At 35.8% G+C, this 16,891-nt stretch overlaps 2 protein-coding genes across 28 annotated transcripts in view; one reads left to right on the forward strand and one right to left on the reverse strand.

The window, feature by feature from the left end:
- The window catches only part of LOC141389958 (ubiquitin carboxyl-terminal hydrolase 46-like), a 426,104-nt gene that overhangs the window by 276,850 nt on the left and 132,363 nt on the right, over nt 1–16,891 (reverse strand). The gene's annotated exons all lie outside the window — the stretch shown is intronic.
- LOC141392752 (endothelin-converting enzyme homolog) lies at nt 5,109–7,355 on the forward strand. Its single transcript, XM_073965690.1, has one exon. The coding sequence runs from the start codon at nt 5,109–5,111 to the stop codon at nt 7,353–7,355; it is 2,247 nt and encodes a 748-aa protein (XP_073821791.1).

Consider the following 16,891-nt stretch of genomic DNA (forward strand, 5'->3'; position numbering starts at 1 on the left):
TTTAGAAAGGGTATATCGAAGCACCCTTTCTTTTAGAAAGGGTATATCGAAGCACCCTTTCTTTTAGAAAGGGTCTATCGAAGCAACCTTTCTATCAGAAAAGGTCTATCGAAGCACCCTTTCTTGCAAAAAGGGTCTATCGAAGCACCCTTTCTTGCAGAAAGGGTCTATCGAAGCACCCTTTCTTACATAAAGGATCTATCGAAGCACCCTTTCTTGCAAAAAGGGTCTATAGAAGCACCCTTTCTTACATAAAGGATCTATCTATCCGACAGGGTCTATCGAAGCACCCTTTATTTTAGAAAGGGTCTATCGAAGCACCCTTTCTTTTAGAAAGGGTCTATCGAAGCACCCTTTCTTTTAGAAAGGGTCTATCGAAGCACCCTTTATTTTAGGAAGAGTCTATCGAAGCACCCTTTCTTTTAGAAAGGGTCTATCAAAGCACCCATTATTTTAAAAAGGGTCTATCGAATCATCCATTCCTTCGGAAAGGGTCTATCGAAGCACTCTTTCTTTTAGAAAGGGTCTATCGAAGCACCCTTTCTTTTAGAAAGGGTCTATCGAAGCACCCTTTCTTTTAGAAAGGGTCTATCGAAGCACCCTTTATTTTAGAAAGGGTCTATCGAAGCGCCCTTTCTTGCAGAAAGGGTCTATCGAAGCACCCTTCGGTTCAGAAAGGGTCTATCGAAGCACCCTTCGGTTCAGAAAGGGTCTATTGAAGCACCCATTGTTTTAGAAAGGGTCTATTGAAGCACCCATTCTTTTAGAAAGGGTCTATCGAAACACCCATTCTATCAAAAAGGGTCTATCTAAGCATCCTTTCTTTCAAAAAGGGTCTATCTAAGCACCCTTTCTTTTAGAAAGGGTATATCGAAGCACCCTTTCTTTTAGAAAGGGTATATCGAAGCACCCTTTCTTTTAGAAAGGGTCTATCGAAGCACCCTTTCTTTTAGAAAGGGTCTATCGAAGCACCCTTTCTTTTAGAAAGGGCCTATCGAAGCACCCATTATTTTTAAAAGGGTCTATCGAAGCACTCTTTCTTTTAGAAAGGGTCTATCGAAGCACCCTTTCTTTTAGAAAGGGTCTACCGAAGCACCCTTTCTTTGAGGAAGGGTCTATCGAAGCACCCTTTCTTTTAGAAAGGGTCTATCGAAGCACCCATTATTTTTAAAAGGGTCTATCGAATCACCCATTATTTTTAAAAGGGTCTATCGAATCACCCATTATTTTTAAAAGGGTCTATCGAATCACCCATTCCTTCGGAAAGGGTCTATCGAAGCACTCTTTCTTTTAGAAAGGGTCTATCGAAGCACCCTTTCTTTTAGAAAGGGTCTATCGAAGCACCCTTTCTTGCAGAAAGGGTCTATCGAAGCACCCTTTCTTGCAAAAAGGGTCTATAGAAGCACCCTTTCTTACATAAAGGATCTATCTATCCGACAGGGTCTATCGAAGCACCCTTTCTTTTAGAAAGGGTCTATCGAAGCACCCTTTCTTTTAGAAAGGGTCTATCGAAGCACCCTTTCTTTTAGAAAGGGTCTATCGAAGCACCCTTTCTTTTAGAAAGGGTCTATCGAAGCACCCTTTCTTTTAGAAAGGGTCTATCGAAGCACCCTTTCTTTAAGAAAGGGTCTATCGAAGCACCCTTTCTTTTAGAAAGGGTCCATCGAAGCACCCTTTCTTTTAGAAAGGGTCTATCGAAGCACCCTTTATTTTAGAAAGGGTCTATCGAAGCACCCTTTCTTGCAGAAAGGGTCTATCGAAGCACCCTTTATTTTAGAAAGGGTCTATCGAAGCACCCTTTCTTGCAGAAAGGGTCTATCGAAGCACCCTTTCTTGCAGAAAGGGTCTATCGAAGCACCCTTTCTTGCAGAAAGGGTCTATCGAAGCACCCTTTATTTTAGAAAGGGTCTATCGAAGCACCCTTTATTTTAAAAAGGGTCTATCGAAGCACCCTTTCTTGCAGAAAGGGTCTATCGAAGCACCCTTTATTTTAGAAAGGGTCTATCGAAGCACCCTTTATTTTAGAAAGGGTCTATCGAAGCACCCTTTATTTTAGAAAGGGTCTATCGAAGCACCCTTTATTTTAGAAAGGGTCTATCGAAGCACCCTTTCTTGCAGAAAGGGTCTATCGAAGCACCCTTTATTTTAGAAAGGGTCTATCGAAGCACCCTTTATTTTAGAAAGGGTCTATCGAAGCACCCTTTATTTTAGAAAGGGTCTATCGAAGCACCCTTTATTTTAGAAAGGGTCTATCGAAGCACCCTTTATTTTAGAAAGGGTCTATCGAAGCACCCTTTCTTGCAGAAAGGGTCTATCGAAGCACCCTTTCTTGCAGAAAGGGTCTATCGAAGCACCCCTTCTTGCAAAAAGGGTCTATAGAAGCACCCTTTCTTGCAAAAAGGGTCTATCTATCCGACAGGGTCTATCGAAGCACCCTTTCTTTTAGAAAGGGTCTATCGAAGCACCCTTTCCTTTAGAAAGGGTCTATCGAAGCACCCTTTCTTTTAGAAAGGCCCTATCGAATCACCCATTCCTTCCGAAAGGGTCTATCGAAGCACCCTTTCTTGCAAAAAGGGTCTTTCGAAACACCCTTTCTTGCAAAAAGGGTCTTTCGAAGCACCCTTTCTTTTAGAAAGGGTCTATCGAAGCACCCTTTCTTTTAGAAAGGGTCTATCGAAGCACCATTTCTTTTAGAAAGGGTCTATCGAAGCACCCTTTCTTTTAGAAAGGGTCTATCGAAGCACCCTTTCTTTTAGAAAGGGTCAATCGAAGCACCCTTTCTTTTAGAAAGGGTCTATCGAAGTACCCTTTCTTTTAGAAAGGGTCTATCGAAGCACCCTTTCTTTTAGAAAGGGTCTATCGAAGCACCCTTTCTTTTAGAAAGGGTCTATCGAAGCATCCTTTCTTTTAGAAAGGGTCTAACGAAGCATCCTTTCTTTTAGAAAGGGTCTATCGAAACACCCTTTCTTTTAGAAAGGGTCTATCGAAGCACCCTTTCTTTTAGAAAGGGTCTATCGAAGCACCCTGTCTTTTAGAAAGGGTGTATCGAAGCACCCTGTCTTTCAGAAAGGGTTTATCAAAGCACCCTGTCTTTCAGAAAGGGTCTATCGAAGCACCCTTTCTTTTAGAAAGGGTCTATCGAAGCACCCTTTCTTTTAGATAGGGTCTATCAAAGCACCCTTTCTTTTAGATAGGGTCTATCAAAGCACCCTTTCTAAAAGAAAGGGTCTATCAAAGCACCCTTTCTAAAAGAAAGGGTCTATCAAAGCACCCTTTCTAAAAGAAAGGGTCTATCAAAGCACCCTTTCTAAAAGAAAGGGTCTATCAAAGTACCCTTTCTAAAAGAAAGGGTCTATCAAAGCACCCTTTCTAAAAGAGAGGGTCTATCAAGGTACCCTTTCTAAAAGAAAGGGTCTATCAAGGTACCCTTTCTAAAAGAAAGGGTCTATCAAAGCACCCTTTCTAAAAGAAAGGGTCTATCAAAGCACCCTTTCTAAAAGAAAGGGTCTATCAAAGCCCCCTTTCTAAAAGAAAGGGTCTATCAAAGCACCCTTTCTAAAAGAAAGGGTCTATCAAAGCACCCTTTCTAAAAGAAAGGGTCTATCAAAGCACCCTTTCTAAAAGAAAGGGTCTATCAAAGCACCCTTTCTAAAAGAAAGGGTCTATCAAAGCACCCTTTCTAAAAGAAAGGGTCTATCAAAGCACCCTTTCTAAAAGAAAGGGTCTATCAAAGCACCCTTTCTAAAAGAAAGGGTCTATCAAAGCACCCTTTCTAAAAGAAAGGGTCTATCAAAGCACCCTTTCTAAAAGAAAGGGTCTATCAAAGCACCATTTCTAAAAGAAAGGGTCTATCTTGCAAAAATGGTCTATCTTCCAAAAAGGGTCTATCGAAGCACATTTTCATTTAAAAAGGGTCAGAAAATGCGATTTTTAAGGAAATTCTACCAAGCCAAATTGATTAAGCTCAGCTGAATTGCATTGTATTACTTCAGCTTGAGTTGATGTACAATTTTTCCCGGCAAATATTTAATTCAGCTCAGCTGAAGTGTTTTTTTTTTTTTTTTGTGTTAAAACTCGAAATTCAATATATGTAAATTGAGTTTAAGTAAAAATGTCTATAATGTATCTATTGTAAAATGCGATTTATAAGTAATGTTCAAATCTAACCAAGGCAAATTGGATTTTAACGACAACTATTGAATTCAGCTCAGCTGAATTGCATTATATCAATTCAGTTAGAGCCATAATCGAGTTTATGTACACTTTTTACCGCCAAAAATTGTATTCAGCTCAGCTGAATTGTGTTTTTGAAGTCAAAATTTAATTTTAATGATAAATGTTTAATTCAGCTCAGCTGAATTATTTTGTATCAGTTCATCTCAAGGTCAAATTTAGTTTATGTACATTTTTACCCACAAATATTTAATTCAGCTCAGCTGAATAGTGTTCCTGGTGTTAAAAGATGAAATTCAGCGTATCTAAATCAAGTTGAGATACTAAATTCTACAATTCAGCTACGGTAAAAAGCGATTTGTAGTTAATAACGTAAGATAAATGTAACTTTAACGACAAATATTTAATTCAGCTCAGCTGAATTGTATTGCATTAATTCATATCGAGCTTAAAACAAGTTTATGTAAAATTTTTACTGACAAATATTTTATTCAGCTCAGCTGAATTGCGTTTTTGGTGTTAAAACTTGAAATTCAGGACATCTAAATTGTGTTTTTGAACAAATGTCTGTAATGAAGCCATAAGATATTTAATTGTTCGATTCGTAGGAGTTATTAAAAAATTATGGCAAACCGGGAAAGCTTTCATGTAATTTTTTTCCAGAAATTGCTGCTGCACATTAATGCCGATTAAGCCCAAACAGAAGCAGAAAAAATCACTTTAAACTTGAACCAATTTTTTTGTTACATTACGGAAGCAGGGCTTCTTACTCTGCTACTCAATTAAAATAATTTCTTATCAGCAAAGTTTTTGTTTTGCTCTGAAACGAAAAAAAAACAAATCCATAGAGGAAATATGAAATGGCAAATTCTGAATAGAAAATTTCAATAAAAACAATCCAAGCTTAGTTTCAATTCTAATGTCTGTGGGTAAAAATGTTACAAAATCTCTTCAATACAAAAGCGGTTCTATTCGCTTTGTTGCTGATAGTGAGCATCTCTGAACAAAATCAGGGTCAAGGTCATCATGGCCAAAAACGAAACGGCCCACATCAAGAGCGGCAGCAGCAGCAGCAGAACGATGACCTGCAGCTGAAACAATTGAGAGCTTTGCACGAAAACAAGGGCAAGGAGATGTTGAAATTTATGAATCTGCAGCAGGAACCGTGCAATGATTTCTATGAATATAGCTGTGGCAAATGGTTGCAGGCCCAAAATGCCTCCATCACCGGACGGGGACAAGAAAGTTGGAGTATGGCTGATCTCATGGAACACCAGCTGTTAAGGCAAATACAAAATATACTAAATGGTCCCCGTGCTTCAACGGAGTTCGATGATACAGCAGCAAAACAGTTCTATAAGTCTTGCACGGAGGCCCAGGCCTCTTCGCAGGAGCAGAGAGATTTTATTAAGAAATTTGTGGAATATCATGGCGGTTTGCCCTATGTCAAGGATAGCCAATGGCAGGAAAAGCAATATAGCTGGATTGATGTTATTGCCCAGCTGAAACATCGTTACAATCTCGATATACTTATCACCTTGACCATACCCCGCACCTCTGTAGGAAGGGCCATACCCATACCGATTTTAGAAGAACCCAAGAGAACTGTAATACCAGCACATCTATGCAGTTACCTGGCTAGCCAGGAAATGGATGAAAAAGATGACATTTTCAATGGTATTCAGGCGGAGATAAGAGACAACCTACGATCCTGGTTAGATGTGGAGGAGACCGATGCTGTACGCTTGGCTGGCGATATACAACGTTTCGAATTTGAATTGTGTGGCTACATGAAGAAACGTAACCTGTTAGATCTCCCCAATGTCGGTGCGAATAAGACCAGAATGCGTTACAATGTGGTGGTGGCCAACAAGTTTCACGGCGTCATGCAAAATATCAACAACAATCCGCAAACGATAAATGCCTTGGAGAATAAATATGGTCTGGAATTCCATCGTTTTGTGCAAATCTGTTTGGGCAAGGGCCACTCAATACCGCGTGAGTTTTACTTTCGTGATGAGGAATATTTTCAGCATTTGAGTACCATAGCTCGCAAGGGTCTAACGCCTTCCTTTGCCTATTACATCATGTATAGGGCACTTTCGGAAATCACCTTACCCAAAGATCAGGCACCACGTAGCAATGAGCGCAACCTTTATTGTACCCGCCAAACATTACAACTTTTCCCCGATATCCTGGGTGGGATCTATCAGAGTAAATACCGTCAGGATGCCGTGCTCAATGATTTGCAGGATATTTTCAAAAATATCCGGGATGCCTTTGGCGACAGCATTGAACGCAACACCTATTGGTTGCATGATTATTTCCGCAAGGACATCAAGATGCGTGCGTGGAAAATAAAAGAACCTGCATATCGTGGTGTCAATAATGCAGTAAATGATCTCAAGTTGGTTAATGGCCCTGCCAGCTATTGGAAATCATGGGATTTAATAATGGAACGTAGTACCCAACAATATTTACAGCAACTAAGTAGTGGTTATGTCAACATAATTAAACAACCCATAGAAGAACCCGTGTTTACCTATACAACTAATGCCGATGTGAGGTTACAGTTCAGTTGGGCATATCTACAGCCACCCCTCTATGCATTGCATTATCCCAAATCGCTGAAATACTCTTCAATTGGTTACATGATGGCTCGAGAAATGATACGACACAATGATCAGCAGGGTTGGCAGGGTAACCCACCACCCTTGGTGAATGCCTGGAATATCGATATCCTTGATGAGTTTAACAAAATCAAAGAATGTTTTCGGGTGCAGGCCAGTAATTATCTCTTCAATTCGCCCAACATCTATCGCAATGGTACCCAGCTAAGAGATTTTGTGGTGGATACCAGTGCGGTGGGTATTGCCTTTTCGGCCTATATGAAATGGTTGGAAGCTCAAGATGAGGTTAATGATGAGTTGAAATTGGAAACGTTACCTGGCATGGATTTTAGTAATACACAGTTATTTTTCATCAATTATGGACAAATGCAATGTTCAGCTCGCCGCAATCACAGTCCAGCAGCTGCTTCGGAATACTTTCCATTGGCAAGACATACTGTGGAACGTTTGATCATAAATGGTCCCCTTAGTAATGGCTATGAATTTGGCCGGGATTTTAATTGTCCCCTGGGTTCGCATATGAATGTAGACGATAAGTGTTTGACATTTTAATAAAAATAAAAAAATTAGTTATTATTAAATAAAATAAAAATAAAAGGTGTGTTTGTTTAAATTTTTAGAACAAAGGTTTTGAAAAGTCGCATTTTATCAGCTTTGTTAAAAACCAAAGTCAGCTAAGGCAAACTGAAAGTTTCTACGGAATATTTTCGATATTGCATTGTTTTTTGTTTTGACTTATTCGTTGGAGACCCTATACAAATGTTCGTCCGACCCTGAAACAGTCCGTCTGTCTCCTGAAATCAAGACACAGCTCGCAATATAAAGATAAAATTATAGAAACTTGTCAAGAACTCAACTCAGCTGAGCTGAATTAAATATTTGTCGGTAAAAACTGTACATAAACTCGATTTGAGTTCGAGATGAATTAATGCAAAGCAATTCAAGCTGAGCTGAATTGAATATTTGTCGTTAAAGTTCAATTTAGCTTCGTAAAATTATATTATTCCTTAGAATTCATATTTTACCGAAGCTGAATTGTAGAAATGTTTGTTTCAACTCGATTTAGATACGCTGAATTTCAGCTTTAAACACCAAAAACACATTTCAGCTGAGCTGAATTAAATATTTGTCGATAAAAATTGTACATAAACCCGATTTAAGCTCAAGTTTAATTAATATAATGCAATTCAGCTGAGCTGAATTAAATATCTGTCATCGAAGTTCCATTTACCTTAGTTAAATTTGACCACTATTTTAAAATCGCATTTTACCATTGCTGAATTTTATAAATTCTTACAAAAACTTTGTTCAGATGTGCTGAATTGCAGGCTTTCAGACCAAAAACTCAATTTAGCTGAGCTGAATTAACTGTTTGTCGATAACAAATTTTACATAAACTCGATTTGGGCTCGACATAATTAATACAATGCAATTCAGCTAAGCATAATTAAATATTTGTCTTCAAAGTTCTATTTGCCTTAGATAAATTCGACCATTAATTATAAATCGCATATTACCATGGCTGAATTAAAGAAAATTGTACAAAAACTTGATTTTGAGGTTCTTAGTTCCATGTTTTAACACCAAAAACACAATTCAGCTGAGCTGAATAAAATATTTGTACATCAAATATGTACATAAACTCGATTTGGCCATGAGATGAATTAATGCACTGCAATTCAGCTGAGCTGAATTAAATATTGATCATTAAAGTTCAATTTTGACACTAAAAACTCAATTCAGCTGAGCTGAATAAGATATTTGTCTATAAAATATGTGCGTAAACTCGATTTTGGCACGAGCTGAATTATTGCAATACAATTCAGCTGAGCTGAATTAAATATTTGTCTTCAAAGTTCCATTCGCCTTAGTTAAATTCGACTATTACTTATAAATCGAACGTTTACATGGCTGAATTATAGAAATTTGTACAAAAACTCGATTTAGATGTTCCCAGTTTCAGGTTTTAATACCCAAAAACTCAATTCAGCTGAGCTGAATTAAATATTTGTTCGTAAAAATTAAATTAAACTCGATTTTGGCACGAGCTGAATTAATACAATGCAATTCAGCTGATCTGAATTAAATATTCATCTTCATAGTTTCATTTGCCTAAGTTCAATTTAACCATTACTTTTATACGTAATTCTTTACTTTTATAAGTAAATCGCAGTTTTACGTTTTTAAGTAAATCGCATTTTACCATGGCTGAATTATAGTAATTTGTACAACAACTCGATTTAGATGTTCTTAGTTTGAGGACTTAACACCAAAAACACAATTCAGCAGAGCTGAGTTATATATTTTGCGGTAAAAATTTTACATAAACTCGATTAGAGCTCGAGATAAGTAAATCTAAAGCAATTCAGCTGAGCTGAATTAAATATTTATCATTAAAGTCCAATTTTGTCAATAAATAAAATATTTGTCTGTAAAAATTGTACTTAAAATCGAATTGAAGTCAGGATGAATTAATGCAATGCAATTCAGCAAAGCTGAATTAAATACTTGCCGTTAAAGTTCCATTTAACTTCATTAAAAATTCGACCATTAATTATAAATCACATTTTGCCATAGCTGAATTACAGAAATTTGTGCAAAAACTCGATTTAGATGTTCTTAGTTTCAGGTTTTAACATCAAAAACTCAATTCAGCTGAGCTGTGTTAAATTATATACTCGATTTGAGCTCAAGATAAAATAATACAATGCAACTGAGCTGAGCTGAATTAAATATTTGTCTTCAAAGTTCTATTTGCCGTAGTTAAATTTAACCGTTAGTTGTAAATCGCATTTTACCATAGCTGAATTGTAAAAACTCCATTTAGATGTGCTTAATTTCAGTTTTTAGCATCAAAAACACAATTCAGCTGAGCAGAATTAAACATTTGTCGGTGAAAATTGTACATAAACTCGATTTGAACTCAAGATGAGTTAATATAACCCGATTCAGCTGAGCTGAATTCAATATTTGTCTTCAAAGTTCTATTTGCCTTAGTTAAATTTGATCATTACTTGTAAATTGCATTTTAGCATAGCTGAATAGTAAAAATTCGTCCAAAAACTCCATTTAGATGTGCTTAATTTCAGTTTTTAACATCAAAAACTCAATTCAGCTGAGCTGAATTAAACATTTGTCGGTGAAAATTGTATATAAACTAGATTTGAACTCGAGATGGGTTGATACAACCCAATTCAGCTGAGCTGAATTAAATATTTGTCTTCAAAGTTCAATTTCCCATAGTTAAATTTAACCATTACTTGTAAATCGCATTTTACCATAGCTGAAGTATTGAAATGTATTAAAAAATCGAGTTAGATGTTCTTACTTTCAGGTTTTAAAACAAAGAACACAATTCAGCTGAGCTGAATTAAATATTTGTCGATAAAAATTGTGCATAAACTCGATTTGAGCTCGAGGTGAATTAATCAAAGCAATTCAACTGAGCTGAATTAAATATTTATAATTAAAGTCCAATTTTGTCACCAAAAACACAATTCAGTTGAGCTGAATTAAATATTTATCAGTAAAATTATACATAAACATGATTTGCGTTCAAGATGAATTAATTAAGCTGAGCTGAAATAAACATTTGTTGCTAAATTTTCATTTTCCTTTGTTAAATTTGACCATTACTTATAAATTGCATTTTATCTTGGCTGAATTATAGAAATTTGTACAAAAACTCCATTTAGATGTGCTTAATTTCAGCTTTTAACACCAAAAACCCAATTCAGCTGAGCTGAATTAAATATTTTTCGCTAAAAATTTTACATAAACTCGATTTGGCCTCAAGATAAATTAATGCAATGCAATTCAGCTGAGCCGAATTAAATATTTGTCTTCAAAATTTCATTTGCCTTAGTTAAATTTGATCATTACTTGTAAATTGCCTTTTAGCATAGCTGAATTGTAAAAAATCGTACAAAAACTCCATTTAGATGTGGTTAATTTCAGTCTTTAACATCAGAAACTCAATTTAGCTGAGCTGAATTAAACATTTGTCGGTGAAAATTTTACATAAACTCGATTTGAACTGGAGATAAGTTAATATAACCCAATTCAGCTGAGCTGAATTAAATATTTGTCTTCAAAATTGCATTTGCCTTAGTTAAATTTGATCATTACTTGTGAATCGCATTTTACCATAGCTGAATTGTAAAAAATCGTACAAAAACTCCATTTATATGTGCTTAATTTCAGTTTTTAACATCAAAAACTCAATTCAGCTGAGCTGAATTAAACATTTGTCGGTGAAAATTGTACATAAACCCGATTTGAACTCGAGATGAGTTAATATAACCCAATTCAGCTGAGCTGAATTAAATATTTGTCTTCAAAGTTCGATTTGCCTTAGTTTAATTCGACCATTACGCGTTTTACAATGGCTGAATTGTAAAAATTGGTACAAAAACTCGATTTATATGTGCTGAAATTTAGGTTTTAAAATCAAAAGCACAATTCAGCTGAGCTGAATTAAATATTTGTCGGTTAAAATTGTACATAAACTCGATTTGGACTTGAGATGAATTAGTGCAACACAATTCAGATGAGCTGAATTAAATATTTACCTTCGATGTTCAATTTACTTTAGTTAAATTCGACCATTACTTGCTGAATTGTAAAAATTGGTAGAAAAACTTGATTTATATGTTCAAAGTTTCAGTTTTTAGCACTAAGAACTCAATACAGCTGAGCTGAATTAATATTTGTCCGTAAAAATTGTACATAAGCTCATTAAAGTTCAATTTTTACACCAAAAATTCAATTCAGCTGAGCTGAATTAAATATTTGTTGGTAAAAATTTACATAAACTTGATTAGGGCCCAAGATGAATTTAGCAACACAATTCAGCTGGGCTGAATTAGGTATTTGTCTTCATAGTTCCACTTGCCTTGGTTAAATTTGACACTCACTTCTAAATCGCATTTTATCATAGCTGAATTGTAAAAATTCGTACAAAAACTCCATTTAGATGTGCTTAATTTCAGTTTTTAACCTCAAAAACTCAATTCAGCTGAGCTGAATTAAATATTTGTCGATTAAAATTGTACATAAACTCGATTTGGCCTAGAGCTAAATTAATGCAATGGAATTCAGCTGAGCTAATTTCCAAAACTGGGATATGAATTTTGAATCACTGTGCGGTGGTACAAAAAATTTGCAACTGTCCTCCTAGTTTAGCATAAATGCCCAAACAAGTCTGAGCTCTTGAAGTTATCTAACAATGCTTTAATGATTTATCGTCCTTATATTTATCTAATACCCACTTCATTTTGAGGAGGACATTTAATTTTAAGCAACAATGATTTTGGAAACCATTTGAAAAAACATCTTCTCCCTTTGCAGTTTTTCTCAAAACTTTTTTAAGCTCTTTTGTCTTTGATTTTTTTGTATGCCATAACCTTGAAATAAAGTGTTTTTCTTTTCATTTTCTTTTTCAAAAGCCTCTCTTCCCCCCCTCAATATTTTTCAAAAGCATATGCATGTGACCCCACCATATTGAAAATGAAAATTTATTTTCCATATTTTCTGAACGGCCATTTAGTGTTGAAAGCTTAGTTGCAGAGCAGAGCGAGCAAGCAGTCAGTTCGGTTTGTTGTAATGTAAAATTACCATCCATAAAATATGGCAAAATATGGAAAAGAAAAATTATTTTACAATCATATTGCGTGTTTTCGTTAAATATGGAGAAAATATTTTTTACTTTTTAATTTGCTTGCACTGTTGGTTGGTAGTGAGTGACTTGGTTGGTTGATACTGCATTAAACCAACGAAAAAAATACAACAGTTTGCAAAAACAAAAACAAGAAATAGTTTACTGCTAGCTACTGAGTGTAGCCTTCGTTTGCTCTAACGATGTTGTTGCTACTGTCAGATATTCAATAATTTGTTTACATGAGAGGAGCTCACGACGTTCACACACACGACACATGGTGGGTTTGTTTACATTTATACTTGACCTAAAAGTATGCAATATAATAGTAAACAATAAAAAAATAACAATGCAGTGGCACAGCAGAGAATGAACGAACTGATGTAAGATTTCAAAGGAAACTAATATTTTGTAGATATAGAGGAACGATTATGTCATACAAATATTGAATTAAGCAATGAATATGACATGTCCTACATATGTATGATATTTACTATAACAAATCAGGGAGCTTATCTGAAGGATAATGCTTATCAATAGAACAATCAATGTATGGCAATGAATGTCAAATAGAACTAATTTAATCGAAAGGATATAAACGTGGGAACAAATGATTGACTGGTTATTAAGTCTTAACTAACATAGTACATCTACCGCATCGCGGTCGCTATTGATCCAAAAGTGGAAATGGGATTTTCTTTCATTGCCGGACCATTATTTCGATGAACCACATTTTTGACCATATTAAAGTGTATATACCTTCGTTAGTCCAAATTCATAAAAAATAACGAATTTTACATATATATTATTTCTTAAATTATTCAATTATTGAAAGCAAAAAAAAAAAAAAAAAAAGAATTAAAGGCAGGAAGAAAGGAAGTAATGGGGGGAATGAGAACATCAACAAAAATTATGTCATAAAATTAAAATAATTGAATTTATAATTCTACCTTACACTCACGCACGTATTCGCTTGTATTTCCGGCAAATTCTTTTTGTTAAAATCCCAAAAACAAATAAATCAGCGCTCTACGCAATTGAATAATGTCACGTTTTGTGAATGAATGAATGTACCGCAAACACCAAGCGACCTCAAAAGAGTGTACATTTAAATTACCTGAAAAGAGAAAAGAAAGAATAACTTGTTAATAAAAAGTAGTAAAATAAACATATTAAAAAAAAAAACAAGTAAGAAAAGCGTTAAGTTCGGCCGAACTTTTTATACCCTCCACCTCAAATGTCAGCCATTTCGATGGATTAGTGAGGCCACAACCTTCAAAATACCGAAATTCGGAAGGTACCGTTCTATGGGGGCTATATGATGGCGTGGACCTATACCTACAAATTTCTGGGGGAAAGTTTCATACCCCCAACGAACACTAAATACCAAATTTCAGCCATCTCAGTGTGATAATGAGGCTAAAACGTTCAAAATATCGAAAATCGGAAAATATTGTATTATGGGGGCTATATCAACACGTGGACCTATATAAACATTTTATGGTAGAAATGTTTCTTAGCCTCTGGAAACACAAAATACAAAGTTACAACCGATTCTTTGGGCAAATGGGTCTAATACATTCAAAATATATTAAAATGACGAGTACTTTATAAGGGGCCTTATGTGGGGCCTATACCAAAACGTTGACCCATGTAACCCAACTTTGGTAGGAATGTTTTCTGGCCTCTGAAGACACAAAATACCAAATTACAACCAATTCTGTGGTCAAATAGGTCTAATACATTCAAAATATATTAAAATGACGAGTACATTATAAGGGGCCTTATGTGGGGCCTATACCAAAACCTGGACCTATATAACCCAACTTTGGTAGGTATATTTTTTGGCCTCTGGAGACACAAAGTACCAAATTACAACCAATTCGGTGGTAAAATGGGCCAAATATCTTAAAAATTCCTTAAAACGACGACGCGTCACGCGTCATTTTGTATGGGGGCTATACGAAAGTGTGGACCTACATAGTCCGCTTTCAATACCAAAAGTCCTACGTAAATATAACATATTTTCCCAAAATTTCACCAACCTACGTCAATCCGTTCGGACGCTAGAGTGATTTCCACAGACGGACGGACAGACAGACGGACGGACATGGCTATATCGATGTAGAATTCCACGCTGATCAAGAATATTTATACTTTGTGGGGTCTACAATGATTATTTCGAGTATTTACAAACGTAGTGACAAACTTAATATACCCCCATCCTATGGTGGAGGGTATAACAATATTTACTAATTGATTTAATTTTGACTGAGTTTCAGGAAAATCGAAAATTTATTTAATTCTCCTTTAATTAACGACTTTGATTTTAATTCAAAATAAAAACAAGTAAAAAAGTATCAGTCGGCTTTGCCGACAGAGATATAGCCTCAGCCTGTGTATATTGAAACCATTTTTTTTGTCCAAAATACGTATGTATTTAGGAGGTTTTAAAAAATGTTGAGCGTTTGAACAGACAAAAATTTTGATTAGGATTAAAGATCAAAAGTTTTGCGGAGGAGATACTAAAAGGAATGGATCGACATTGACCGTTATAGAAGTGGATCTTCAGCCAAAACATATGGTGTCATAGGGGGTTTTTACACTCTTCGGGCTGTTTGCTCAAGAAGTATGGACTTGCCCCTAAAAAAACTTTTAATATCGTAATTGAGGCAGCGAATGCAAGTTGCTTCAACAAAAATCAAAGTGATTCGATCGATATCAGGTCTTAAAGTGAACTTATCCGAAAATTTTGTGTGGGAGGTACCGGATGGAGTGGACAAATATAGTCCATATTTGAACCTGACCTATATCTGGTAGATATATTAGGATGTGTAAAGTATAGACCAATTCGGCCACTCCCTTCAAGAGTTACCGTACGAACAATTTTTCCGAACATTTTTGAACTTTTGTGGGGAAGGTACCCGAAGGAGTGGACCGATATGGCTTATCTTCAAACTTAAACTATGTTTGGACAAAATATTACTAAGGCCATATTTTGGACCGAATCGGCAGATCCGTTCGAGAGTTATCTTGCGCTCCAACCACCTCACACGGTGTCATAGGGGTTTTTCTGCAACTTGCATGCTATTTTCTCAGGAAGTATGGACTTGCCCCTGATGAAACTTGTACCGTCGTATGTAGGGCAGTGAATACAAGTTGCTAAAACAAAAATCAAAGCGATTCGAGAGATGCCCCTAAACTGAACTTTTCCGAAATTTTATGTGGGAGGTACCCGAAGGAGTGGACCTATTGAGACCATATTGGAACCTCATGTTACTCTTGTAGAAAGTTTACGCTATACAAAGTATGGACCAAAGCGGTCACTCCCTTCAAGAGTTATCGTGCGCACAAACTTTCCGAACATTTTCGAACTTTTGTGGGGGAGGTATCGGAAGGAGTGGACCGATGTAGCTCATCTTCGAACTTAAACTAAGTTTGGGCAAAATATTACGAAAGCCAAAATTTGAACCGAATCGGTTCATCCGTTCGAGAGTTATCGTGCGCTCCAGCCAGCAGGACAGACAGACGGACGGACATGGCTAGATCGACTCCAAATTGTCTGAAACACATTTCGTCCAAACATACTTGGGGTCTAAAACCATTATTTCGATGAGGCACATTTCCATCGTATCAAAGTGTATATACCCTCCTTAGCCTAAAGGCTGAGGGTATAACAAATTTCTAAAACTCCCATTTATTTCATCTTCCCACAACAATAAGCCATGATAAAGGTACATTGCGCCATGATAAAGGTACATAGCCTCCTATACTATTCCATTATTATATATTCCCATTGTTCCAAGAACGCACAAAACATACGTGAAACTAAACCTGAAATATGAATTCAAAATTTTTCCTGTGTCCTATTCGTAGAAATTATATAACACATATTCGGACAAGTGGTCGGAATTACAGGACTGACTATATGCAAACACTTTTATGTTTCATATTATTCAACCTTTTCACTCAAATTATGACCGCTAAATTTCAAGTATATTTTTCCGTATTGAATAACCAATCAATCAAATTGATAACATTACAGAATATTGAATGTTTAAAAAATATATATTTACATTATTAAATGGCGTTGTTGGCATTGTTGTGTATACTTTAATGCCCGATTATGGTGTTGCTTATTTGAATAATGAGACGATAGGTAGACCTTTTTTACTTCCAATTGTGAAGCATTTGTAATCGTTCATTGTCACTAGCAGACGTATTTCTTGTTACTTTAATAATAGAGTCAGGGTGAACACTCTTTCAGATAGAACAATTAAAAACAAAAAAGATATTTAATTTCCATAAGAATAAGAGATTATTGACGCATTATATACTTCAGGGTATTTGCTTTTTTCGATTTGGAAGACACATAATATGTATGCAACTTTTTTTGGAGAAGTCAACGTGATCTTTCAACACTGAGAAGAAA

The sequence above is a fragment of the Musca autumnalis genome, unplaced genomic scaffold, assembly GCF_047663935.1.
Source record: "Musca autumnalis isolate F117 unplaced genomic scaffold, ASM4766393v1 scaffold_1, whole genome shotgun sequence".
Taxonomy (NCBI): Eukaryota; Metazoa; Arthropoda; class Insecta; order Diptera; family Muscidae; genus Musca; species Musca autumnalis.